The sequence below is a fragment of the Miscanthus floridulus genome, chromosome 16 (genome assembly GCF_019320115.1).
Source record: "Miscanthus floridulus cultivar M001 chromosome 16, ASM1932011v1, whole genome shotgun sequence".
In the NCBI taxonomy this organism is placed as follows: Eukaryota; Viridiplantae; Streptophyta; class Magnoliopsida; order Poales; family Poaceae; genus Miscanthus; species Miscanthus floridulus.
In genome coordinates, this window is record NC_089595.1 from 3,095,220 (window position 1) to 3,122,891 (window position 27,672).

Genomic DNA, 27,672 nt, shown 5'->3' on the forward strand with positions numbered 1-27,672 from the left:
GCCTTCCACTGCCAGTGACGGGCTCGCACCTGACTAGTCTGCGAGTCTGCGTACGTAAGCGACGACGTCACGCGTTCACCCTTCCCGTCGAGCAAATACGAATTCACTTCTTCCAAACCACCTTCTTCCTCTCCCCCAACCAGCAGCGCCAGAGCCAGCGTCGTCTCTGATCTCTCCTCTCCTCTCCCGCTGCTGTATAAGTAGCAGCCTGCAGCAGGCAGCAGAAGCTGCACACATCCATCCATTTCTAGCTGCTGATCTTTGATATATCCTGCATCGTCGGATCGATCTTGCGCGTAGATTACACAAGGAAGCACTCGCTGAGCTAGGAAAAGCCATGGCTACGCCGGCGGTGAAGGTGTACGGGTGGGCTATCTCGCCGTTCGTGTCGCGGGCTCTGCTGGCGCTCGAGGAGGCCGGCGTCGACTACCAGCTCCTCCCCATGAGCCGCCAGGCCGGCGACCACCACCGCCCGGAGCACCTCGCCAGGAACGTACGTGCCTCCCTCCCTCGACCCACCATGAATTTGCTTGTTGGTTTCACTTTCACTCCGCTCATCGTCCCCGACTGACACGCCGCTCCTGTGCTTAATTGCTGCAGCCTTTCGGGAAGGTGCCGGTGCTCGAGGATGGCGACCTCACGCTCTTCGGTAAGTTCATCATCAACCATCGGGCGTGTCATATCTGCTCCTTATTCTTTCCAGATTACACTCCCTCGGTCAAAAAAAGAAATCTTTTTAAATAGATTTATTTGGAAATATATTTTAATATTTACATTATAAGTACTAATTTTTATATATTTAATCAAATTTAAGATTATTTAACTTTTTTTAAGATTATTTAAATCTTTACGATGTGACATTTACATTTTTTAGACCGATGGACTAATTCACAGTTTTATCCTAAGTCAACTTTTTTAACTTTAAGTAAGTTTATAAAAAATATGCCAACACCCACATGGTCACATTAGTTTATTAATTTTTTCAACAATATTTTAATAATACACTTATTTTTGAACATATAGGAGTACATGTTAAATTTAAAGTGAAATACAGTTTAGAATGGAGCGGAGGTAGTATTTTGCTTTGATTCTACGAGTTCTAAAACGTGTGATATGTATTATTTTCCCGAATCCCGTGCGATCGCGAGGCACGTTCTGCGCAAGCACAAGCCAGAGCTGTTGGGCACCGGCAGCCCGGAGCAGGCGGCCATGGTAGACATATGGCTTGAAGTGGAGGCCCACCAGTTGAGCCCGTTGGTGCTCGCCATCGTGCTGGAGTGCATCGTCGCGCCGTTCTACGGTCGCCAGCGCAACCAAGCGATCGTCGACGAGAATGTGGAGAAGCTCAAGAAGGTGCTCGAGGTGTACGAGGCGCGGCTGAGCCAAAGCAAGTACCTCGCCGGCGACTTCTTTAGCCTTGCCGACCTCAGCCACTTCACCATGATGCACTACCTTATGGCCACCGAGTACGCCACGCTGGTCGAGGTATTGCCGCACGTCAGCGCCTGGTGGGAGGGCCTTGCCACGCGCCCAGCAGCGAAGAAGGTCGCGGAGTTCATGCCGGTCGGCACCAGGGCACCTAAGAAACAGGAGTGACGATGAAAAGTGACGTGTGTTGTGCTTAATTACTTTCTCATGTGCACGTGGTGCCTCTGTAGTTTGTCTATTTGTCTTTTGCTGCTTCCTCCACAGCGCACGTGGCCGTGTTGACCCCGGCTACTTCTCCACCGTGGAGGGTCCAGGGACACCTGGTTCTGTGTACGTTCGGTGCTGGCCCGCTCTGGCGCTTTGTATATGCGCATGCACTTTAATCAGGGAATGCTCGGCTATTTGGGCACTGACCGTACCATTCGTGCACGTCCGACTATTAGAGCTGGCCCACATGACAGAGATAGGCAGAGCTGGATGGGTGCATGCAGCGCGTGCGTGCCCGCGAGTCATAGCGCGTGGGAGAAGTACATGCTGCAATATACTGAAACCAAGTGAAACAATTGAAACATATGTTAGCAACATATGTGTATAACCACTGCAACATATGCAACATCCAGATAAAACACTTGTAACATACGTCTGAAATATGTGAAACATTTAGAGCATACACTTGTAACATACGTGTATAGTCAATGCAACATATGCAACATATAGATAAAAACATGCAACATCCAGATGAAATAGCTGAAACATTTGGAAAGCACACTTGCAACATACGTGTATAGCCACTGCAATGTATGCAACATTTAGAAAAAAACACTTGCAATATATGTTTGAAACAACTGAAACCTACACTTGCAACACACGTGTATAGCCATTGCAATATATGCAACACCAGATCTACTTTTGCAACATCCAAATCAAACATATGCAACATACATCTGAAACACAAAATATACGGTTGCAACATGTCCTCATCTACTTGGCGGCCCAATGAAGGTTGACGCGGGCGCGGGGGAGCGTAGCGTGAGGCGCGTGTGGCGCGCGGCACGAGGCACGAGGCACGGACGACGCGCGGCGCGAGGCACAGGCGGGGTGCGGGGCACGAGGCCAGTCCCTCGTGAGGCGTGAGGCGCAGGGGCGTGCGGTGGGAAGCGTGTCCAACGCGAGGCGCGGCGGTGCGTGGCATGAGACGATTGGTCCCGGTCCAAGCGTCCAGATTTTTTAATAATGTGCTGGTCAGACCTGGTCCGTAGGCCCAGCGAAAGGCACGCGTCCGGCCGATGGACGCGCGGTATAGAGCATTACCGTTTGCCAACAACACCTAGAAATCAATTTATAGGGGATGATTAGAGACCTGACTCAATACTAGAAATTGATTTAAAAACAATTAGTCCAAGTTAGCATGTTTCTATTTTAAATAACCCTAAGACATATTAGTTTCTTATGTGATCTGTTCAATCTAATCTACTACTCCCTCTATTTTAAATTGTAAGTTATTCTAATATTTTTAGATATGTAGTTTTTGCTATGCACCGATATATACGTTATGTCTAGATGCATGATAAAAGCTATGAACCTACAAAAGCCAATGCGACTTACAATTTGGGATGGAAGAGTTTTTAAGCAATGAATCAGATCAATCCAAGATAGATGAGTACCTATCTTTATCATTGTTAAGCATCATAATTAGTGTCAGTAATTAACCTAAGTCAGATTGCCGTCGCTAAGGCATGCCAAATTAAATTCTATGTGTTATCCTTAAACAGAACAATGTTGACATGTTTTAGTTTGGTTTGATGCCAATTGAGATTCTAATAATTGAACTAGGGTGCAATCAGTGAGCAATCATAAGATAATTAAGCATATTTTTTAATCTATAGTTCCCTCTTAATAGTAAGACTATCTACCCTAAATCCGACCACGCACTGTATTGAGTATCAGCCAGCAAAATTTAAACCCCTAGCTTATATCTTGCCTTTGGGCTTGTTTTCATCTCTTTCTTCTTTCTCCAAGTATTAGCCTGCTCTATATGGCTTGATGATCACTCAACCACATCCTAGTCTTGCTGACCATCTTGATGTGAACCTTATCTCAATCACAACTTAATTGGAAGCATCAGTCCACTAGTTGTCATTCAATTACCCAAATTAAACTTAGAGCTTTTACGGTCCTGCGCATAGAACATCACAAACTCAGCACTGATTAAGCCCCGTTCGGCTTGCTGAAACTTGGCTGAAACTGGCTGAAAACACTGTTCTGGTTGAATTGTTGTGAGAGAAAACACTGTTCCGGCTGAAAAAACAAGTTGAATAGTGCAGAAAGAAAAAATGTTTATCTTTGCTGAATTTATTATGTTAGGGCAAAAAAATGTTTTTTATTGTATTTACTGTTTTGTTAGTTTTCTTGTGTGAATTATTTTTTTAAAGTATAGACAAATAAGTTTATTGCCTAAGAACAATGTTTACTTCCCAGTTTTGATAATTTAATCCCCAAGATATTTCAGTAGACAATTAAATGTGACCTTTGGAATATCTTTGTTCACAATGTTTAAGTCTTTGAGCTATTAGTTTAATTCCTAATAATTTTTAATTCACAAGATAATGTAGTTGTTCTGATTTCTGCGGAAGACACAATGAACCAAGGTTTTAGTGCTAAAAGTTTAGAAGGATGGATTGGGAGTTTTTTTTCCGATCTTTCCAAAAAAAAGCAAGGATTGGGAGAAGATTTAGGATACTCTTGGAGATACTATTAGAGCAACTCCAATAGACTCTCTAAATCCTTCATAAATGCTAGAAATAAAGATTTTGATGAAAAATTACCCTTAAACAACTTCTCTATATGGTTATCCAAATATAGCCATCTTCTATTCTGAATTTCTTGCTAGCCAAAAATAGAAGATGAGAATGACTTTTTAGAGCGCACATGAGATATAGAAAGACTGTTAGAGAGTCAAAAGATATAGAAAGCGATTTTATGCAAGTAACTGTCGACTAAAGATGATCGGCAGTCCACCGAGGGGGTAACCCGCGATGGTAGATTGATCGGAGAGGTGAGCGAGAACAAGAGCGAGACAGTGACAAGACACAAGATTTATACAGGTTCAGGCCATCAGCTTGACATAATACCCTAATCATGTGTCCCGTCAGTTTGTATTGGCTATCATATATGATTGTGTATGTTTTGAGGGGGTCCCTGTCGACGAAATCTGGTCAGCAGTCTACCGAGGGGTATGCCCACGGTAGTAGATGAATCGGTGGAGGTGCGCATGAGGAGACCGGATGGTGACACAGAACACAAGAGACAACGATTAGACAGGTTCGGGCCGTCGGCTTGACGTAATACCCTATGTTCTGTGTCTTTGTGGATTGTATTGCGTGTGTTCAGATGAAAACGAGGGGGGTCCCTACCAGCCTTATATAGTTTGGGGGGTAGGGTTACAGATCGGTTATTTCCATTCTGATCGGTTTGCAAGATAGGAAGTTACAGATCGTACAATATCTATTATATTTGAGCAGATTTCATACATCACCGAGGATCTTCATGTTGCCTTGCGAAGCACGTCATCCTGCAGCATACTTCGCGTGGCGTTGTCTTGCGAGCTAGGCCTCAACCAGTGGTGTGACCCATGCATAGTCTTGTGGGCTGGGCCTCCCCTAGCGGCTTAGCCCACGTGGAGCCTTGCGGGTACCAGGGGTCATATCCCCACAGCTAATCCCCGAGCACCTTGCATCCACTGAGCAACACCATCTTGCATCCATCCGAGCTATCCAACTTGCAGCAACTCATGAGGATCAGTCTTCCGACCAATTCAAATTAGAGCCGAGCTATTGAAGCAATCGTCCGAGCAGTTCGAACGAGCATCCAAGCTATTGAAGTGGGTGTCTGAGCAGCTGAGACAAGCGTCTGACCAATTTAACTAGGCGTCAAGCTCGGACTCACTCAAAGTCGTGGTTTTCCATAAGGATGTAATGAGCTCAAGTAAAAATTTTGAAGTCTTGGTCGGTGATGTGTACACACTTAAGTGCCAATTGCGATGGTCCTGACGACGTGGTCATCAGGGCGGAGCATAGGCGAAGACTTGACGAAGTTGAAACACCATGAAGAAGAAAAAAGTACGTGCACTGCAAGGTACATTGTACACAATGTAGTTCCCGAGCCTGCTGAAAGATAATGAAGGAATCTTATAGCAGGGTCAAAGAAAAATATGCAGCCCCCATCATTGTCGAAAGATCGAGTAACCAGGGAACCAGTACATTCACCGCAAGATGAAGTGTACACACTTAGTCCCCGAGCCTGCTGGAAGATGATGAAGAAATCTTGTAGCAGGGTCAAGGAAAAATATCTTGGCATAAATGCATAAAGAATTCCGTTGACCCAGCACTGAGTCTAGAGATTCGTTTCGTCGTTCCGCTTTCAACGCGATTTAACGCCGTGGCCCACCTTGCTCATTTGGCGGCCAATCAATGTGCAGCGGGTTAGGCGTGGTTTCCCAAAATCCCTAGAAGGCAAAGGGTCGAGGGTCGAACCGTTATAAAGTGCCACAGCCCCGACGCACATTCTCCACCTTGCTCTTGCCTCTTCGTCTTCTTCCTTGCACCCGCACCACATCAACCGGCAACTGTTCCGCCATATTAGCAACCGCAAGCTCGTAATCTCCCACCATTCCTCAGATCGGCGAGATGGCACCCAAGAGAAGCCGTAGCAGCTCGATCAGGGCATCGCGCGAGCTCAATCGCACCGAGGAATGGGTGAGCTCCATCAACAACGAGGCGGCGCTCAACCAGTTGGTGGTGGATGGCGTGCTGCCGAATAGGGTGACGGCAGGATGGTGTCCTGCTCACGATGAGAGCTTTCGTACCCCCCGCGGCAATGAATTAGTCGTGTTTGAAGATTATTTCTATCGCGGATTTGGCGTTCCAATTCATTCGTTCCCCCGTGGATTGATTGAGTATTACACCATTAGTCTTTGCAATCTGGGCCCGAACTCCATCCTTTAGGTTTCTGTCTTCATCCATTTCTACGAAGCCTATCTTGGCATTCTCCCACATTTTGATCTCTTCCGCCGCTTTTTCTGTTTGAAATCTCGTGGGGGTCTAGATCTAGGGTTGCAGGTAGAGCGTAATTGTAGCTATAGGATGGGATGGTTGGGAAGTACATCGCTATCCCATTGAACACAAACGTGAAGTATTGGGCACAACGATGGTTCTACATGCCATAGGAGGAACATTATGTGGCATGCGACATTGATCAGATTCCCGTGAGTAACGCTAGGTGGTCAGAGAGACCTAGTGCCAGTGGAATGGAGCAAGTGAGGGAGCTCCTGGTGTTGATTGACCGAAGGAGAGTAGATGGGGTCATAATGGCGATGAACTTTACTTTTCGGCGATGCCAGCTCATCAAGGAGAGGGCACACCTAGCATATGAATTCTGGGAGGATACTGATAGGACCCGAGAGGCGCTTGAGCCGATTGACCGAGAGGAAGTCAAGTGGCGGATTGGGGTGTTGTTCAACCTCATGGGGCACTGCAAGGTTGACGACCAGCAGAGGGCCTTTAGTGTTGGGAACCTCCCACCAGAGGTAAGAGTCTTTGTATTAGTTTGGCCTAATTCCTTTTTGTTGCGATGTACTCATTCATGCTCTTGAAGAATTGTGGGCAGGACCAAGTAGCATACTTCTTAGCCATGTCGTCGATGGACTGGCTGAGGGGTGTTGATGCTCGGTCGAGTAGTCCCCAGCATCGAGCCAACTTGAAGGCTAGTAGGGACAGCTTGGATGACAACGACGATGAAAACGGAGGTGAGCGAACATCAGATGTCCGTGAGAAACTTCAAGGGAATCAGCCCACTAGTGAGGAGTCATCCCCAAAGAGAAGGAAGACGGCGGGATCATCCTGTTGAGAAGAGCGGCCGGTGAACATCGGCGCTCCCATTCACCCTCAAAGATGGCAAATGGTGGTTTCAAGCTCGTTAGATGATGATGGGTTGGCAGCACCACCATCTCCGAGGGACTCGACACCACCACCGGCCGTGCCAGCTGGAGTGAGGACCCATGAGATGCGACGGCCGTGGTAAGCCATAGCCACGCCGCGTGGTGGTGTTCGGGCATCGTCAGCTGCTGAAGCCCCTAAGATCATAGTTACACCCCCTATGGTAACAGCATAGGTGGCCATCGTAGTCCCTGAGACCGCACGGATGACTCTGGCGGTGGCGGTGGAGGAGCCAAGCAGTTTGGGTGGTGGGCCGACGGGTAGCAGGCGGGGACGCCGGTTCCGAGCTATGCAATAATAGTCGCAGTTGTAAATACCTTATTTATTTGCTATGTTGCTTCAGTACTATAGTTTGCTTCTTTAACGTATTGTTGCTTGTTGAAGCACAGAGTCAATGGAGGAATTGTAGCCATCGGTTGCTAGCGACGAAAGGCACATGGGGGAGCCGGTGGCTCCTCCCGCTGACCCAGCACAGACAAGAGCAGATCCAATTGGCCCTACCTAGGAGCAATCAACGGCTGCAGGGCCAACCGGCCCTACTATGGGAGAGTCCTCGATAGCTAGATCGGCATCGCCTGGCGGTTGGTTGCATGAAGAAGGTGATCCTGGTATGGAGGAGATGTGGGGGTGTGGCGGTGATATCAAGTGGCCTTGCCAAAGCAAGTACGGAGCCCGTGGGTGATGCACCGAGCAATGCGGCGCAAGGCCCACCAGTGGTTGCTGAACAAGTGGTGGCGATGGCGGAAGCGGCGCTTGGACACCCTGTTCGAGCACGGCAGCAGCCGAGGAGGGCACCTATGCCGGTGGTTGCCGTTGAGGTCAAAGAGATAGTGCGGGAGACCACACCGCCTCCCCAACTTCTCTACACGGTCATTCAGCGTGGCGAAGAGTTTGAGATGCTGGAGGAGAGGGAGGCTTCCGCAGAAACAAAGAAGCTAAGGGCCAATTTGACGTCAATGATTGGCCGTATTGAGGTAAGCTTGAAGAGATCTTTTTTGTCCCTTGAAGAGCGTAGTCTGTTAATCCGTTTGTCCTCCGCAGAATATGATGAAGGTGTCCGAGCAGCGTCAGTGGCAGCTGGAGGAGATGACTCCAGTACTGGAGGAGAATAAGAGTTTGCAAACGTCGGTGAACAACCACTAGGCGCGCCTGCTCTGAGAGCGCCACCACAGGGAGGACTTGGAGGTGAAGGTTCTAGCGTTGGAGAAGGAGCGTCAACAAATGAAGGTTGAGGGCCAGTTGATGGCCGAGCAGCTTGGCCGTAGCATTGATCGGGAAAAGTTTGGCTTGAAATTTTGCTTTGCTGGTATTCAGTGCTGTGATATGTCTGTCTGTTGTGTGCAACATTGGAGATGGAGCTCGGCCTGTCCTAGGAAGCCGTCCGCCAGCTTTTTGAGGCGACGGATAAAGCGGAGAAGAGGGCTGAGAAGGCCATTGAAGACCTTTGTTGTGAGTGTTTTTCATGCAGTTTTAACTTGTGCACCCTTAGGCATGCGTTTAACATATAGATGTGTCGTTTGCAGAGTATCAACATCAGTCTCAAGCGTAATTCCAAGTGCTCGTGGAGCAGGTAAAGACTCAAGATGATAAGCTGGAGACAATGATCGTGGGGATCCAGCTCATGCTGGACTACGTCGGTCTAGAGCAGCCTGAGGGAGTATGATTGCCCGACAACGGGCCGCACCGATCGGTCATGGATCATTGTCGGACGGCGTGGACGAACTTCAAGGAGTTCACGCACAGCATGACCCATGGAGCTGTTGTCCACGCACTCGCACAGTTGAAGTCTCATTACCCTTCGGTGGATCTCTAGCAGGTGGCGACCGGATATGTGTAGGGCACGAACGTAGATAAGATCACCAAACTGGAGGACAACATAAAGGAGCTAGCAAAGAGGTTGGCCGAAGATGTCGAGCTATTTGGTGAGTGGGAGACCAGTGCTCAGTAGAGTTTTTTTAAAAAAAACTCCTATTGAATATCTGGCGACGTTTGTTGAACACTTGCAGTTACGATATGTTTGTGTTTATATTTGATATAAACCGTCCGAACAGAAGTATATAGCTGAGTCCCTAGCCTTAGCTAGCCTGTTATCTGTACCGCGTGGCTCAGGGACCATGTGCATGTGGGAAGAAATAGGGCATCACTAAGGAACCGTTGCTGACCACCCATGACGCAAAGGGCGGACGCTCATGCACGTGTAGGGAGAGGTCGGAGATAGGGTCATCTCTGGAGGCATCCGAGCGTCAACGTGTTTGTTCGGGTATTTGCATAGAACGTAGGTGGCATGTTGTCTTTAAGACATTGAGTGTAGAATTAGAAACACTCAGCATGGAGAGAACAATATGGAGAGATGTTAGCATAAAAAACTTTATTGAATACTAAAATATTAAAGGTACATATCTTTTGGAGTGAATGCTTCAAGGGTAGAAATGTCCAAGTAGGTCGATGTGCCAAGAATTTGGGACATCTCTCCCATCCATGTTGCATAGTTTGTAGGAACATGGTCGAGTGATCGCCTTCACGATGAAGGGGCCTTCCCAAGGTGAGAAGAGCTTGTGCATCCCATCTATCTTCTGTTTCCTACGGAGTACTAAATCTCCGACCATGAAGAATCAGTCATTGACATTGCAGTTGTAGTATCTGCGTAGGCCATCGAGGTATTTAGCCATCCAAACATAGGTGACTAGACATTCCTCTTCTAGGTTGTCTAGTTCAACGAACTGAGCTTGGTTGGAGTTCTCATTGTAGTTCACCCTAGGAGCACGGAAGGCGACGTCAGTAGGCAGTACGGCCTTAGAGCCAAAAACCATAAAGTATGGGGAGACAATGGTGCTACGACTGGGCTAGGTCCTTGAGCTATTTTCCCGGGTGCTTCTGTTTCTTCTCGTAGAGTCGTTTCTTTAATGCATCCAGGATCATGCCATTGGCGCGCTCGACTTGGCAGTTGGCCCTTGGGTGTGCCATGGAGACATACTTGACTGAGATGCATCTTTCATCGGAGAAATCCTAGAAGTCATTACCAGTGAACGTGGACCCAAGGTCGATGATGATGCTATTCGGTAGACCAAACCGGTGGATGATGTCGTCAAGCAGCTTGGCTGCTTTCTTTGCTGTAGCCTAGACTAGGGGTTTGTATTCGATCCACTTGAAGAATTTGTCAATGCAGACATAGACCCAGCGGAATCCTCTCGACATGGGCTTGAATGGTCCAATCATATCTAGTACCCAGCATGTAAAGGGCCATGACGCAGGGATCGTTTGCAAGACCTGAGCTGGGACGTGGATTTATTTGGCAAAGAACTGGTAGTTCTCACATCGGCGAACGAGGGCTTCAGCATCGGCCACGGCAGAAGGCCAATAGAAGCCAGCTCAGAAGGCCTTTCCAACTAGTGTTCTAGAGGTTACGTGGTTGCCGCAGGTGTCGGCGTGGATCTCGTTGAGTATCTTCTGGCCTTCTTCCACGGAGACACACTTCTGTAGTAGCTCGCCTTTAGCGTTTCTGCGATACAACTTCCCATCAACGAGGATGTAGTGCTTACTGCGGTGGGTAAGGTGTTCTCTCTCTGTGTTGTCAGTTGGGACGCCTGCAGTGGTTAGATACCTAATGAAAGGTTGTCTCCAATCACATCTAGGACCAAGGACCGCTGCGACTATCTGCTCGGCAGGTGGTTTCTCTTTAATGGCTTCTTGTTCCTACTTGATGGAAGGAGCCACAAGGTCCTGGACAAACACTCCAGCTAGAACGTCAGCCCGAGTTGATCCTATCTTTGACAGCTCATCAGTTGCTTGATTATTGGCCCAGACCATGTGGTGGTATTCGATGCCATAGAACTTATCTTCTAACTTTCTTATCGCGGCACAGGAAGTGTCCATCTTCTTGTTGGTGCAATTCCAGTCTTTGTTGAGCTGATTGATCATGAATGCGGAGTCGCCGTACACCTGGAGGTGTTTAACACTGAGCTTGATAGCTATATGGAGACCATGAAGTGTCGCCTCATATTCAGCGGTATTGTGGGATGTTGGGAAGTGTAGGCGGAGGACATAGCGAAGCTTATCCCCCGATGGTGAGATGAAATATATGCCTGCCCTAGCACCATCAAGGTTGAGAGACCCATCGAAGTACATGGTCTAGTGCTCGGGGTGGTTGACCGGGATAGGAGTCTGCATATCCGTCCACTCGGTGATAAAATCGGCGAGTGCTTGCGACTTGATCGTGTGGCGGGGCCTAAAATCGATGGTATAGGTGCCGAGCTCAACCGTCCATTTGATGATGCGGCCGTTGGCTTCCTTATTGTGGAGAATGTCACCAAGCGGATACTCCGTGACTACCGCTATGTGGTAGGAATCGAAGTAGTGGCAGAGCTTCTAGGATGTGACAAGGATGGTGTACAATAGCTTCTGGACTTGTGGGTAGCGAGTCTTAGACTCATTTAAGATCTCGCTGATGAAGTAGACTGGGCACTGGACTTTGTATGCGTGGTCGGCCTCTTCTCGCTCAATGACGATGGCGGTGCTAACTGCCCGGTTGGTCGCTGCGATGTAGATTAGCAGGGTCTCATCCTTTTAGGGGGTGGTCATGATCGGAGGTGTGGTGAGGAACTGCTTGAGCTTGGCAAATGCCTTGTCAGCGTCCTCCGACCAAATGAATTTCTCTTGCGCTTTAAGTAGCTTGAAGAAGGAGAGTCCCTTTTCGCCCAGGCAGAATATGAAACGACTTAAAGCCGTGATGCACCCTGTTAGGTTCTGGACATCTTTGACGCATGTCGGTGGCTTCATGTTGGTCACCGCCGCTATCTTCTCTGGGTTGGCTTCGATGCCGCGGTGACTGACAATGTTGCCTAGTAGTATATCGGACAGAACACCAAAAATACACTTGGTGGGATTTAGCTTGCATCGGTACACGTTCAATGCTTTAAAAACTTCGGTGAGGTCGGTGATGAGGGTGTTGGCAGTCCTAGACTTAACTACCACATCATCGACATAGGCCTCGACATTCTACCCAATTTGGTCCTTGAGACAACACTGGATGGCTCTTTAATAAGTTGCGCCCACATTTTTAAGTCTGAAGGACATGGTCGTGTAGCAATAGGCGCCAAAGGGCGTGATGAACGACGTGTTGATCTGGTCTTCTTTCGGTAGTGCGATCTGGTGATAACTAGAGTAGCAATCTAGAAAGCACAAAAGCTCACAACTAGCTGTAGAATCTATGACCTCGTCGATGCGAGGTAAGTCGAAGAGGTCTTTAGGGCAGTGTTTGTTGAGATCAGTGTAATCAACGCACATTCTCCATTCTTTATTCTTCTTTCTTACAAGAACTGGGTTGGCAAGCCAGTCCGGATGGTACACCCCTTTTATGAAATCGGTGGCTAAGCGCTGGGTTATCCCTACCCTAATAGCCTCCTTTTTGTCTAGCGTGAATCGTCAAAGCTTCTCCAGAGATCTGATGAAAAGAATATTGAGGGCGCTCCATCGACGAGGACCTTTTGGAAGTGCACGTCCTTGATTATGGGATCCAGGATGAGTGGGAAATGCCTTGGGTACAGGATGTCCGACCACTGATCGGCCCTGGAGAAGGTGATTAGGTGCTCCGACCAGTCGAGATACTTTGGATTAAAGACAAGGCCATCATATGTAACGATCGACATGAAGCGTCGGGCTATGAGCTTCTGCTCTCGCTTGTCTTTGGAGATAGCCCTCCCACCAAAGATGGTAGCAATGGTCTTGGTGGGATTCTGGGCCCTTGTTCTTGCCTCGCTCTCCACCTTGACCGTCTTCGGTCTCATCATCGTTGCGCCGCTGCTTCTTTGATGGTTCTCCCCTAAGCGCAGTCTTCAGGCCCCTGCACTCCCGCATGGTGATCTTGGCATCCTTGTGGATAGGACATGGGGCATCCAGTAGCTTGCCAAAATCTACATCATAGGTGTGCTTGACACGGGTGTCGACGGTGTTGATGGAGGTATCACGTCAGCGACGATGGCTTTGTCTGCCTCTCGAGCTCTCTGGACGATCGTCATGCTAGGGGTCGCGGTCATCATGACGGCAATCATGGTCATCACGACGGTCATGACCATCACGGCGGCGATCGTGATCATCGTAACGTCTTTCTTCATGATGAGCGGAGCGGGTAGCCTATTCGGCTTCTTCGGCATTGGCGTATCCATTCGCTGTTTGTATTAGCTCGCCGATGGTGGTGGACCTCTTGCAGTACAGCTTGCCGTGAAGCTGCTTGTGTTAGAGCCCTTTGGTGAAGGCAACGATGGCCTCAGCATCAGTGATGTTGGGGACGGAGTTTCTTGTCTTCGAGAAGCGCCTGATGAAGTCACGCAGAGATTCCCCAGAGGACCGATGAAGCTTTTCCAAGTCATACTTGGTGCCGGGCTGCTCGCATGTATCCATGTAGTTGTCGGTGAAGACTTTCTTGAGGTCATCCCAAGATCGGATGGAGTTCTCTTGCAAGCTAAGGAGCCAATTATTTGCAGACTGGTTAAGCATGACATGAAGGTAGTTTGCCATGAGGTCCTCGTCTCAGTCCATGGCTTTTACGGTGATCTCATATAGAGTTAGCCACTAAGCGGGGTTGGCCTTTCCGTCATAGGTATTGACACTAATGACCTTGAAGCCCACTGGCCATCGGACGGCTCGGAGCCTCTCCGTAAAGGGGTGATGTCCCGATGCGTCGGCGGGTAGTGGTGCTTGGCGAGCATCGAATCCTTCATGTTCAGTGTTGAATCACCGACGGCGCTCCATCTCTGCTTCGTAGCATGTGGACCTGCTGTTTTTGATGCGGCCACGGGCATCCGCACTAGGGTTAAGGTGATCGCGAAGGTCACGAGGAGCGGGTTGATTGACCTCCTGGTTGTGGTTGCCGCCCTAACCTCCCTAGGGACGTGGTGGGCAGGCGTCTTGGCGTGAATAGGCTTCATAGTTGCCCCTAGATCCTCTATAGAGGTAGGGGCCTCTAGCCTAAGGTCAGGGGGCATCGGCGCCATGATGTTGGCCTCCTCCATCATGGGGGGAGCGGCGGCTACGAGCCGATGTGGTGGAGGAAGATGGCGCATCGTTCCAGAACTCGTTGACCTTTACTTGTGCAGCTATGATGTGCGCACGGCCCTTCTCGACCTCTAGAGTGTGAGAGAGTTTGTCGTGCTCGTTGAAAGCGAGAGCGAGATTGCGTTGATGGCCAGGTGGGCCATGACCATCTTCGACGGCCTCAGGGGCCGCTTCTGCATCTCGGCGACATTGGCGATCGACGTTCTTCGCTAGACGAGCGCCGCGCTATTCAGCGGTTTCACCCTCCTTGGTAACACTGTCATGGCTGACGTGGAAAATCTTGCCCCTCAACCCTGGAGGGAAAGTAGGGCAGCTCGACAAGGTCTTGGTCGAGCCCTCAGAAGATTCGTCGGGGCTTTCGTCCAAGACGTGGTGAAGAGATTCGGTCAGAATATGGGAATCCTCCAAGAGCTGACCAATGGCCACCATGTTGACAACGGGCATGGGCTGATCGGAGTTAGTTGGGTCAATCACGTAGATGTTGGTGACACGATTGCATTCGACGTGGTCGGCGAAGAGGTGGTGGACGGCGTTCGGATATGCAGATCCTACACCCTCCAGCTCGAAGGGCTAGGGCCTCGGTAGGTTCTCCATCGGGACTTCATAGTCATCCAAACGAAGGCCGGTGGCGGGAAGTGGTCGGCGCCGCACCGTGCGCCCTTCTAGGGTAGTCGTGATCACCAGATCGGAATCTACCTGCCTTGCGCGGTGTGGCCGAGTGGGTCACACGGTCGTTGTGGCTTGGTGATCTTAGAGCGCAGGAAAATCGTCGCTCGCTCTAGATCGATCTAGGACCGAATCTACGAGGAGCTGGCATTCAGTTAGGCGATCCGTGACCCGATTGATGGATGCGATCAGGTCATCGTTGCTGATGGATCTACTGATCCAGCGACGTGGCGTCGGGACCGGAGATGTCATTACTAGTGTCAACGCGATCGACGCAGGGTGGTCCTGCACCGCCTCCACGATCTCCCGGTTGCCGTCGGGGCCGATGACCCAGGTCATCGATCCGACCGTGAAGATCTGGCCCGGTTTGAGGGGGGTCGTGGAGCTTGGGAAGGTGACCATCTGGTTCGCCTTGGATTCAGCACGCACACCCCCTACCTGGTGCGCCACTGTCAATGAAATATGGTCGGCAGTCTATCGAGGGGTATGCCTACGGTAGTAGATGAATCAGTGGAGGTGCGCGTGAGGAGACCGGATGGTGACACAGAACACAAGAGACAACGATTAGACAGGTTCAGGCCGTCGGCTTGACGTAATACCCTACGTTGTGTCTTTGTGGATTTATTGCGTGTGTTCAGATGAAAACAAGGGGGTCCCTACCCATCTTACATAGCTTGAGGGTAGAGATACAGATCGGTTATTTTCCTTCTAATCAGTTTGCAAGATAGGAAGTTACAGATCGTACAATATCTATCATATCTGAGCAGATTTCATAGATCACCGAGGATCTTCACGTTGCCTTGCGAAGCACGTCGTCCTGCAACATATTTCGCATGCCGTTGTCTTGCGAGCTGGGCCTCAACCAGTGACGCGACTCATGCATAGTCTTGTGGGTTGGGCCTCCCCTAGCGGCTCGATCCACGTGGAGCCCTACGGGTAACGGGGGTCATACCCCACAGTTCCCTATCCGCCTTATATAACCAAGGAGTTAGGGTACATGTCGATCAGATCTACAACTAATGGGATAAGAATTTCTGTCTGATGTAAGAAACACTTGTTGGCTGCTGCTCAGTGTACCGCGTTTGCCTGCCAACGGGCTCGCACCTGATCACTAGCCGCCTACGTAAGCAACGACGTCACGCGTTCACCCTCCCGTTGACCAAAATACCAATTCACTTCTTCTGGCACTTCTTCCTCTCCCCCAAGCAGCAGCGCCAGCGTCATCTCTGACCTCCTCTCTCCTCTCCCGCTCGTGTACAAGTAGCAGCCTGCAGCAGGCAGAAGGTGCACATCCATCAACCATTCCTAGCTGCTGAGCTCTCGGTCTCGCCCGCACTCAAGGAGCTAGAGCTAGTCGTAGCACTCGCCAGAGCAGAGCAGGGGAAGCCATGGCAGTGAAGGTGTACGGGTGGGCTATCTCGCCGTTCGTGTCGCGGGCTCTACTGGCCCTCGAGGAGGCCGGCGTCGACTACGAGCTCGTCCCCATGAGCCGCCAGGCCGGCGACCACCGCCGCCCGGAGCACCTCGCCAGGAACGTACGTACCTCAGCAGCTCAGCTCCTTCCCTCCCTCGACCCACCATGAATTTGTTTGTTGGTTTCACTTCCACTCCGCTCATCGGCCATCCCTCGCTTCGCCGACGCCGACTGACACGCGCTCCTGTGCTTAATTGCTGCAGCCTTTCGGGAAGGTGCCGGTGCTCGAGGACGGCGACCTCACGGTCTCGGTAAGTTCATCATCCATCGGAGCAATCACTTTGAATATGAAATAGAATCACAATTCATCATCCATCGGGCATGTCATATCTACTCCTTATTCTTTCCAAATTATACTCCCTCTGTAAAAAAAATATATCTTTAAATAGATTTATTATGAAAATATATTTCGTGATTAATATAGTAATATTTACATAATAAATATTAATTTGTTGTATATATTTAGTTGAATTTAAGATTATTTAACTCATTTTTAGGATTACTTAAATCTTTAAGATGTGGGATTTACATTTTTTAGACGGATGGAGTAATTCACAGTTTTATCCTATGTCAACCTTTTCAACTTTAAGTAAGTTTATAAAAAAAATCACAGTTTTATCCTAAGTCAACCTTTTCAACTTTAATTAAGTTTATAAAAAAATATGCCAACACCTGCATGGTCACATTAGTTATATTGATTTTTTCATCAACATTTTAATAATATACTTATTTTTGAACCTATAGGAGCAGATGTTAAATTAAAAAGTGAATTACAATTTAGAAGAGAGGAGGCAGTATTTTGCTTTGATTCTACGAGTTCTAAGCGTGTGATATGTATATCTTAGGCACCGGCAGCCTGGAGCAGGCGGCCATGGTGGACGTGTGGCTTGAGGTGGAGGCCCACCAGCTGAGCCCGTTGGCGATCGCCATCGTGGTAGAGTGCATCTTCACGCCGTTCCTCGGCCGTGAACGCAACCAGACGGTGGTCGACGAGAATGTTGAGAAGCTAAAGAAAGTGCTGAAGGTGTACGAGGCGCGGCTGAGCCAGAGCAGGTACCTCGCCGGCGACTTCCTTAGCCTCGCCGACCTCAGTCACTTCACCATCATGCACTGCTTCATGGCCACCGAGTATGCCGCTCTAGTCGAGGCGCTCCCACATGCCAGGGCCTGGTGGAAGGAGCTCGCCGCGCGCCCGGCGGCCAAGAAGGTGGCCGAGTTCATGCCGGTCGGCACGGCCGGGGCACCCAAGAAACCCGAGTGATGACGAAAAGTGATGTGTGTTGTGTTTAATTACTTTCTCATGTGGTGCCTCTGTAGTTTGTGTATTTGTCTTTTGCTGCTCTTCCTCCACAGAATGACAGTTATTTGGAAATTTATGTACATTTCATCACATTTAGCAAAAATATTTCACTGGATTTCATATGGCTGTGTGCCAGATATCGTCATCAAATTTGGCAGATAGCCGGCCAAAGTTTTTTTTTTCAAGAGGTGGTTTTCGCGACAGCCTAACCAAGCAACTCTAGAAGTCACCTGCTTTTATTTACCCAAAAAAAAATCGCCTGCCAACTACACTATAAATCAATTTAAAGTGAGTTCGAGACCTGATTTCAATACTGGAATTTGATTTAAAAAAAACAAAAAACAACAACATTGCTCCAGCGCTCGATCGTTGGCCGTGACACATACCAACGTAATGGCACTGATTATTAATTTTAAATTTTAAATTATATTGAAACTCTCTGCCAAGAATTTTGTTAGCTGTTACTTTAGATAACTGTATATAATTTAACTGAAACATTATGATATATCAATACTAATAATTTAAATGTAGCAATGTTTTTATATAAAACAATGTTACTAAGAATACTATTCTTTAGTAGAAGAAATTTAACATCTTGAGTGTTATGGTGCCGACCTGAAACGATTGTTAATAAATACCATAGAAGTAACTAGAGTACTCTAGTCTAGGACCTAGAATCTAAAAATATAAATGAAATAATGAAATAAAAATACAACAGAGCATTAAAGTTTGAACTTAACAATTGGATGAAAATTACAACAATTAAAGATCAAAAGTTAAAAGCCAAATAGGACCCATAATGCCATAAAATGGAGTATTGATAAAAAAACATTACAATAATTAATAAGATCAAAAGTTGAAAGCCAACATATTAGAATCTAGATGAAAGCACGCAAATACATATAGAGTATAGATTATCTAAATAGAGATTATAGATTATCTAAATAGCCATTGTAGTAGGAAATAAATAGAGACACTAAAAATATCCAATTTTGATTAATTTAACGTACTAAAATTCATCATAAAAAATTTAATATTTATGTAACACAAGATTATAGGTCGTGCTGCAGCACAGATTATTGTTCAACTAGTATGATCTACTTCCTCCATCCCAAAAAGAATGTGATCTGTGATTTAAATCTTGTCTCAAAATAAATGTAAACATGGATTGGAGATGAACTTTATATTTGGGACCCATCAATAAAAAACACCACATGCAATTGAAAAACTCTGAACTTGCAATGAATACTCTAGATAGTTCGATTACTTCTAAGCTCCGATGTGGGGAGAAGGATATAGCAGAGGCACTTGCGTAATTTCACACTTCTAATAATCTAGCCTCGAAAAGTGAGATTTACATGGTTTATGGGATGGATGGAGTACCTATTATGGATAACGGACTTGCTAGCGCCCGAACGCTGCCGCGCATGTAAGAGAGCATACGCCCGCCTGTCACTACAAGAAATGTGCCATCTTTTGACATTGATATATGTCACAATACCTGTAAAATATGTCATAGGTCACCATTTATGACACCAAGTTGACGAAAAATCAAATGTCAAAAGATGAGCGTCTTTAATGACAACTTGTGACATTTAAGTGTTAATGTCATATCATTATGACATTGATTTTGAACGTCATAATCTTTATGACCTTTGCTTTTATGTCACAAGTTCTTTGATCTTGCCAGGTGGCGAATTCCATACAGCCCAATATTTATTTGGACATCATTCAAGGCACACAGCTGCACAAACAATCCAAAATAACATGTGTGCCCAACAATATATTCCATTCATGACCAAATCCACAGGTTCACAAGTCATACATCAACATCTTTATTAAATTCATCATGAACACCAAACTAATTGTTCAACAAGTGACCTTAGTCACAAAGGTTCTTAGACAAAATAAACAGATGGATATTTCACATCTGTGTCTCACAAGTAACCTTTGTCACCAAACTAATAGTCCAACATATGGTGCTACCAGCTAGTTATTCTTGGTGTCCGGAGCAAATCCTTAGGTTGCTGGAATCTGTCCATGTCCTGCAGACGCACAACACATTAGAAGCAGCCATCACTTGTTGAAACAAATAAAATAGTCAGAAAAAGAACGTTACATATGTACTGCGGGAAGAAATCAAGCAACAACAATCTTTTCCACACTAACATATATTTACACATATCTAGGAAATACACTAATTCACACTAAACATTCTCACACCAAGAATAAAGTTCAAATATTTGCTCTAGTCAATACTGAAAACTTAGTACATATTGGCGCAGTCACAACTACATATGCAAATACTGTAATTGCTAAGAAGTGTAAAGCAGAGCATAGGTGATCGAGCTGAGCTGTTGCTAACAGCCAGCCAACTGCATCAATGTGACTGAACTTGCTTCTGGAAACTACAGGTTGCAATGGCGTGCTCATTTAAGATGCATTTGTGACTAAATTATCTAAACTCTAAATTAGCATGCTAACTGAATGCTGCAGTAAAGTATTTTCTAGGCTGCTCACTTCGTATTCTTGTTGACAGCTTTAGTTGGCAAAGGGGAAGTCTGAGAGGAGTACCAGCAGCAGCCTCAGATTATTAGTAGTTGATCATGTGGCAGAGAAGCAAATGGCAAGTTTCTGGACAGTTATTAGTAGCCATTCCAGGACACATTGCTCTACTGTCAAGCATTTTAGTTGCTGCACAGAACAGAACATTGACAAAAACTCTGCTGTTTTCACAGAGCCACTACTGTAAACATCTTTTTGGATACTGAAAAGAAGAACTATGTTGTTTATGCATGAAACGATTCTTTTGTTCTACCAAAATTGTGATATTGTGCACTTTTAGATACTAAAGAGAACAGCAACATATATGGTCCATAGAGTAACAGCTATAGGTGCATGCACATATGATAGATAACCAGCACACCTGGTTTGATCTATTTTGCTATAGTTCATCAAAACTACTAATATCTAGTTTGGTTAGCCTATACAATTATTTTAGAGTGAAGTTTCATATATGCTCTAAAATAAAAGTCAGGAGCTGTCATAAGCTAACAACCTAGAGCTGTTGTGAGGAAAGCTCTTAAATTTTTCTCAGACCATCTCGTGAAAAAACTTGCATTAATCTTTTTAACTTGTTGCCACTCAAAAATACTAAAGAGAACAATACAGTGAGAGGAACACTTCAAGATACAGCCATATAGACAGACTAGAAAGCAGAAAAAACTGCTAGTGTGGATGCGTCGTCGCTGCCACTGCCGCCGCCACTATGAGATCTCATTCGTGGAAAGAGAGGCCGAGGGGCGGGTGAACAGGAGAGGATAAGATGGACCTGTGCAGGTAGAGGATAAGTGGGGAGGTGCATTTTCTTTTTATTTTTTATTAGGTGGACGCAGGGCAGGCGATTTTGAAGCTACCACGCGCGGGCGATTGAAAGCAAAGGCGCCGACCAAAAAAAGTAGTACGCGCGAAATAGAATAATTTTTCTATATACACTCAAAATATGACAAGGAAACTATAAAAATCGATAGGGTTAGTTGTTTCCTACGTGAGTTAACAAAATCTACAAGATAATTGATATTTTTTCTGTGTGCTTGTGTGATACCATCAAAGAAAATACTAGGCACACATCGAAATTCTTGTTTCGAGTATGTATACATGTTTATTTGAAAATAATTATGGAAGTTGGGCCCACATGCCACCTTGGAAAAACTATATTTAAAAATGATTAAAATAATTCTTGTTTCCAGTTTGGCCTTTATGACACGGCAAGGATCGTCACCAATTGGATTTTGACTATCTGTAAGACATTTTCTATGACTTGAAATCGTTTATGTCACTAAGACGAGATAGCTTCCAGAAAAACGTCATAAACTAGTTGATTTAGTGACATTTACACGAGATGTCATGCCATAAATGTCATAGGATGACACATTTCTTGTAGTGTGTTTTCGCGCACCCCACCATGTGGTCCCCACGCTGCATCCCGCCACTACCATCGTGCTCGCTCTGTTTCGCTCAATGACTGTCGCGCCCGCACGCAAAGAACCCACATGGGTCCCAGTCACTTGCCCCACCTGTAGAGGCGTCTGCCGGCCCTAGGCCCCTGCACGGTGACCCACGACGGCGCCCCAACAACAGCGATAGGCATCTGCAACAGGTGGGTCCTATTACAACATGTGCAACATCTCAATCTACTTTTGTAATATCCAGATGAAAACATTTGCAACATACGTCTAAAACAGTTGAAACACTTGCAATCCATTGCAAAAACATATGCAACATCCAGATCTACATTTACAACATTCAGATGAAACAATTGCAACATAAGTATGAAACACCTGAAACACTTGAAATATACTCTTGCAACATGTATGTCATGCAACATCCAGATATACTTCCACAACATCCAGATGAAACACTTGAAACATATGCTTGAAACATCTGAAACATATGCTTGCAACATGCGTATATAGCCATTGCAATATACGCAACATCCAGATGAAACACTTGGACACATACATCTAAAACACCTGAAATACGACATCGCCGGTGGCCATGGCCTACCTTGTGGTCAACTGCGGTAGTCAGCAAACGGTGCTCACGTGCAGTGGAGAGCGAGGATAGCGGCTTGCGAGCGGCTCGGCACAGTGGAGAGAGGAAGGATGGCGCCACGTAGGCTCCCGGGCGTGCTGCAGTGGTCATCGTGGACCACCCGGAATCCACAGCGGCTCAGGCTCAACAGCGAGGGGTGGTGCCCCGACGAGTGGCCCCCGCGGTGGAGGCAGTAGCGGCTGTTAGGTGGGTGCGGCCTCCCATGGTGAGTCGTCCCCCGCTGCTGGAGAAGGTCGAGGAAGGTTGGTGCTGTGCCCGCGGCGAGGCGTCCCTGCACTAGAGAATGTTGTGGTGAGCAACCCCACGCTGGAGAGGGCAAGCGACGGGTGACAGGGTGGAATCTACCGTGGCGGTCGATGGCATGGTGCGGCAGTGAAAAATGCGGCGAAGGGAGAGCGAGGAGGATTGGGGAATCGACGTGCAACAATTGTTTTTTAATAGAGAAGCACGATCTATTGGGCTTGTTCGTTGCACAGGCCTAGAAAGCCGTCGTCCGTACGACTGCTGGACACCCTACGGGGAGCATTTCCATATGGATAATCATAGGCGATGTGTGGATATTATCAGTGTGATGTTTATAGTGATTTTGTCAGTGTCAAAATGTGCCGCCTTGGTCACCTGAAGTCGCTGGTCGTAAATATAAGAGAGAATGTTGTTATATTATTATAAGCATTAGAGAATGAGATATTATATGAATGAGCTACTATAGAATGTCTAGTAACAAGAGAGAATGTTGTTATATTATTAGGGCCTGTTTGGCACAGCTCACGCTGTTTTTTCTTTGCCAAACACTCATTTTCAAAATAGTTTCACCCATGAAGCTATTTTTCTCCTCTCACAAAGACATAAGTTGGTATGAAGCTGAAAATAGTAGCTTATTCCAGCTTCATCTCTCATATGTGGACCCCACTATACACAAAAGACTCTTCTTGCCCCAGGAAAGAGAGAGAGAGAGAGAGAGAGAGAGAGAGAGAGCACACGTGACGTAGGCGACGGGGCACGGCTCGCCGGTGAGCAAGGGCACGGACGCCGGTGAGCAGGAGCACGGCCACCAGGAAGCAGGGGCGCGGCCGCCGAGGAGCCCAAGGTGCGCTGCCGTCGGGGGGTCGTGGCTGGCTAGGGGTCGCCGAGCGCTGGGGCACGGCCACCGGGGAGTCAAGGCGTGATCGTCGGGGAGCCCAGGTCGTGGCTGAGCGGGCGCCGTCGCCACCGCCGAGCCAGCGCGAGTGTGGCCGTCGGGGTGCGGGCAAGCGCGAGCGCGAGCGGGCCATAGGAGCTAGACTGCCAGCCAAGAAGAGAGAGAGAGAGCACGCTCGGGCGAGGGAGGTGCAGGCGCCGCCGAGGCATGGCCTGCCGAGGCCCGACCGCCGGGCGTAGCCGCCGGCAGTGTGGCTCGCCGAGGAGCGGCCGCCGAAGTGCGAATCGAAGGGGGCATGGCTCGTCGGGTCTCGGCCTGCCGGGGGTGCAGCTGCCGGCGGTGTGGCTCGCCGCAGGCTTGGTTGCTGGGGAGCAGCTCGCCGGGGGCATGGCTTGGCCGGGCACGGGCCGCCGGAAGGGGCATGGCTTGGCCGTTGGGCGCGGTTCGCCGTGGGGAGCGTGGCCTGCCGGGAGGGACGTCCCCGGGGGCGCAGGCCACCGGGAGATGTGCCGCTGCGCGGGGCGCGGAACACTGGGAGGGACGCCGCCATGCGCGCGCTTGGGCGCGAGGTCGCGGCTCGGCGTTGCGTCGCGAAGATTGTAGATGCGTAGGTACGATGAAGACGAGAAAATAAAAAAGTAAAATTGAGTATAGTAATTTTATTCCTTTGGTCTACCGTGTGAAGCTATTTTGTCAAACAATTTTTTCCCAAACAACTCGGCTTCACCTAGAGAGCTGCTCATAAAGCTATTTTGCAAAAAAAAAAAAACAGCTTCACTGGTCAAGCTAAGCTACGCCAAACAGGCCCTTATAAACATTGGTATAAAGTTACTACTACAATAATGAAAAATATCTCTAGATATAGCCAACTAAGTATTTTGTCAGCAAATACTAGTACTAAATATCAGTACAAAGTTGAGCATCTTATCCATTTCCTAATCATGACGTGCTAATTAGTGGGACGGAAAATAGCGTCTCCTCCTCCAAAAATCACGACGTGCGTACGCAAGCAAGGACGTCACGCTTGAAGCAAGGTTGACATGGTCTGCACATACGCAAGCAAAGACGTCGAGACAGCCTCACAGGCCACCCACGTTGACCGATATCGTCCCTGCTGGTCTTCTCTGATTGATTTCTAGATACCCGCTGGCCTCGCGGACAAATAGCGAGCGGCGGAGGCGGCAAGCTAGCACACATCCGTTCGCTCCACAGTTCACACGCCGGATATATCCCCGACTCCCACAATTCCAATCCCCAATTCCCACGAGAGCACACAAGCACATCAGGATTCAGGAAGAGATCGAGCAGCGCAGACAAGACATGGCGGTGAAGGTGTACGGGTGGACGATCTCGCCGTTCGTGTCGCGGGTGCTGCTGTGCCTGGAGGAGGCCGGCGTCGACTACGAGCTCGTCCCCATGAGCCGCGACACCGGCGACCACCGCCACCCCGACCACCTCGCCAGGAACGTACGTATACTGCTACTGCTACTGCTACGATTCGACGACCTTCAATTCCCTGCAAGTTCGGCCGGCATGCCCCTTTTTGGATTGGATTACATACTGACGACGCCCTTGCTGTCTCCTGCTCTGCTCGTGCTTTCTGATTGCAGCCGTTCGGGGAGGTGCCCGTGCTTGAGGACGGAGACCTCACCCTCTTTGGTACGCCCGCCAACCAACCAATAATTAATTCACTTCATCTCCTGTCCTCTCGCTTATCACCTCAATCTCAAATTCTCAATGACTTTCATTTTGATATATAAGCATGTTTTAATTGTTCCGCTGCTAGGATAAAGGCTTTAACTGACAGTTATAATCTAATCATAAATAAATGTTCTTTTCAATACCAACCTAAAAACATAGTCAACGATGGTAAAAACTTCTCAACGCCTCAAGAAATGAGTATCCGTACTTCCCATAAAGACGAACAGAAGATACTATAATGGGCGTGACTTTCAAAAAAGAACTAAAGAAATGATGAGTATCAGTACTTTTCCGAATTTTCCGATGTTCTGTCTGGAGCACAGGATTTTTTTTCTGTTTCTGTGTATTTTCTACAAAACTAAATTGATTCCTATGCAATTTCTATGTTCCAAAAAGAATCTGAAGGTTCAGGTTCTTCTCTCGTTTCCAAATTTGCTAGTTAAGCTTATCCAGTCCCCACTTGGCCAAGTGTAATCGTCGACGTCCTCTTTGGTACAAATAAGACTTTGGTTTATTTTTTTTGGAAAAATTAAGACTTTGGTTTCACAACTCTCTCATTTGGCACCTAAACCATCTTCATTTTTTATGGTCACCCGAAACCTTGCTACCAGTACTAAAATGCACAATTTCGAATGCGTTAACGTGCTCTCTTATTCATGTTCTTTGTACAAGGTATATACTGCTATCTTTGATTCAGAATATGTCCTTTTCTAATCATGTCGATAGCTCAAACTTTTACCATCAACATATAAGACACATGAAGATTGACAATGTAATTAGATACAAGTTACTTAACTGAACATGAAAAGTGATTCTAAAATTTGTAGGTACCTTTCTTTTATATGGACCGCATCAGTGGTGAATGGATATATAAAAGATGTTTTAATTCATTGTTAAAAGAGGGTATTCCAGTTGCCGAATACTCGCTCCGTTCCAAATTATAAGTCACTTTGATTTTTTTGATTCATCTATTATCTAGACATATTATTATATTTAAGTTCATAGCAAAATGGATGTACCAAAAAAGTCAAAGCGACTTATAATTTGGAACGGAGGGAGTATCAAATATGTCATGATTACAGAAAGCCTCATAGCGTTTTTGTGCCCCTTAAGGCCATGTAAACATGCCAATTGAGTTCACTGTATCACCCCCTTAGCTCTACTAGTCCCAAACATATCCACATGACCGTGGCAACATTTCTTTACTTTTTGCCTCATCAACTATAGAGAGAGATACCAATGCTTCATGATGATATCGCTAAAGAAACTAATGGTCTTAACCAACATTTACCGACCGGTGGTAAATGATGAAGCAAATTATTAGTGTAAGTGGATTTTTTTTAGAATTCCACGATCTAATTCTCATTAGCGTAAATATTAACAAATAATAACTCGACATGGTTCACGTGAGAGAGACTAGAGGTAAGGGTTGGCTAAAGTGAAACAATTCTACATGTTTTATATGGGAGTTAAGTGGCACAAAATACTTTATATGTGGTGTTCTTAAACCATGATACTTCTATACTATGTGGTGTAAACTACAATTCACACCTGCTCAGAAATATGTGTATCCATAAAACATCCTAGCAGCATTTTATCCACCACCACAAAATTTTCTAACACATAATATACGTATTTCTTTATTCAGAATCCCGAGCGATCGCGAGGCACGTGCTTCGGAAGTACAAGCCGGAGCTCTTGGGGTCCGGCAGCCTAGAGCAGTCGGCGATGGTGGACATGTGGGTGGAGGTGGAGGCCCACCAGATGCAACCCTGGCAGGCGCCATCGCCGTCGAGTGCATCGTCGCGCCTGTCCTACATGGTCGCGAACGCAGCCAGGCTGTCGTCGACGAGAACGTGGAGAAGCTAAAGAAGGTGCTGGAGGTGTACGAGGCGCGGCTGGCGCAGAGCAGGTACCTCGCCGGCGACGTCCTCAGCCTCGCCGACCTCAGCCACTTCACCATCATGCACTACTTCATGGCTACGGAGTACTCCACACTGGTCAAGGCACTACCGCACGTCAACGCCTGGTGGGAGGGCCTAGCCGCCCGCCCAGCAGCGAAGAAGGTGGCGGAGTTCATGTCACTCGCCTCCGGGGTGCCCAAGAAACAGGAGTGATATAGTGATGCCTGTTGTGTGCTTACTTTTCCAGGTGTGGCGTCTCTCTGTGCTTTGTGTAACTTTCATATTTGTTCTTTTTTTGCTACTTTTGTCGATGAATACTGAGCGTTTGTATGAATAAATTTAATGTATTTCATCAGATTTAGCAAAAAAAATATTAATCACATTTCAGATTGCCCTGTAGCAAA

The 27,672-nt window shown here is 47.3% G+C and overlaps 1 protein-coding gene and 2 pseudogenes across 2 annotated transcripts; all 3 read left to right on the forward strand.

The window, feature by feature from the left end:
• The window catches only part of LOC136513299 (uncharacterized), a 218,825-nt pseudogene that overhangs the window by 85,841 nt on the left and 105,312 nt on the right, over positions 1-27,672 (forward strand).
• On the forward strand, positions 129-18,017 carry LOC136513929 (glutathione S-transferase 4-like). 2 transcript variants are annotated; one of them, XM_066507906.1, is made up of 3 exons: positions 129-493; positions 601-649; positions 17,457-18,017. In XM_066507906.1, exons 1-3 carry the CDS (start codon positions 338-340, stop codon positions 17,870-17,872), a joined length of 621 nt encoding a protein of 206 aa, XP_066364003.1. In that variant the 5' UTR covers positions 129-337; the 3' UTR covers positions 17,873-18,017. The 2 variants fall into 2 exon arrangements, with proteins under 2 accessions (XP_066364003.1, XP_066364002.1); XM_066507905.1 differs by lacking the exon at positions 17,457-18,017 and adding an exon at positions 1,128-1,660 and having other exon boundaries at positions 601-647.
• LOC136513638 (glutathione S-transferase 4-like) lies at positions 24,846-27,650 on the forward strand (annotated as a pseudogene).

Excerpts from the sequence above, each read along its gene's own strand:
- LOC136513929 (XM_066507905.1), top strand. The coding sequence starts at position 338 with ATGGCTACGCCGGCGGTGAAGGTGTACGGGTGGGCTATCTCGCCGTTC. Across the intron at positions 494-600 it reads CGGAGCACCTCGCCAGGAAC|CCTTTCGGGAAGGTGCCGGT; the intron begins GTACGTGCCTCC and ends TAATTGCTGCAG. Across the intron at positions 648-1,127 it reads GATGGCGACCTCACGCTCTT|CGAATCCCGTGCGATCGCGA; the intron begins CGGTAAGTTCAT and ends GTATTATTTTCC.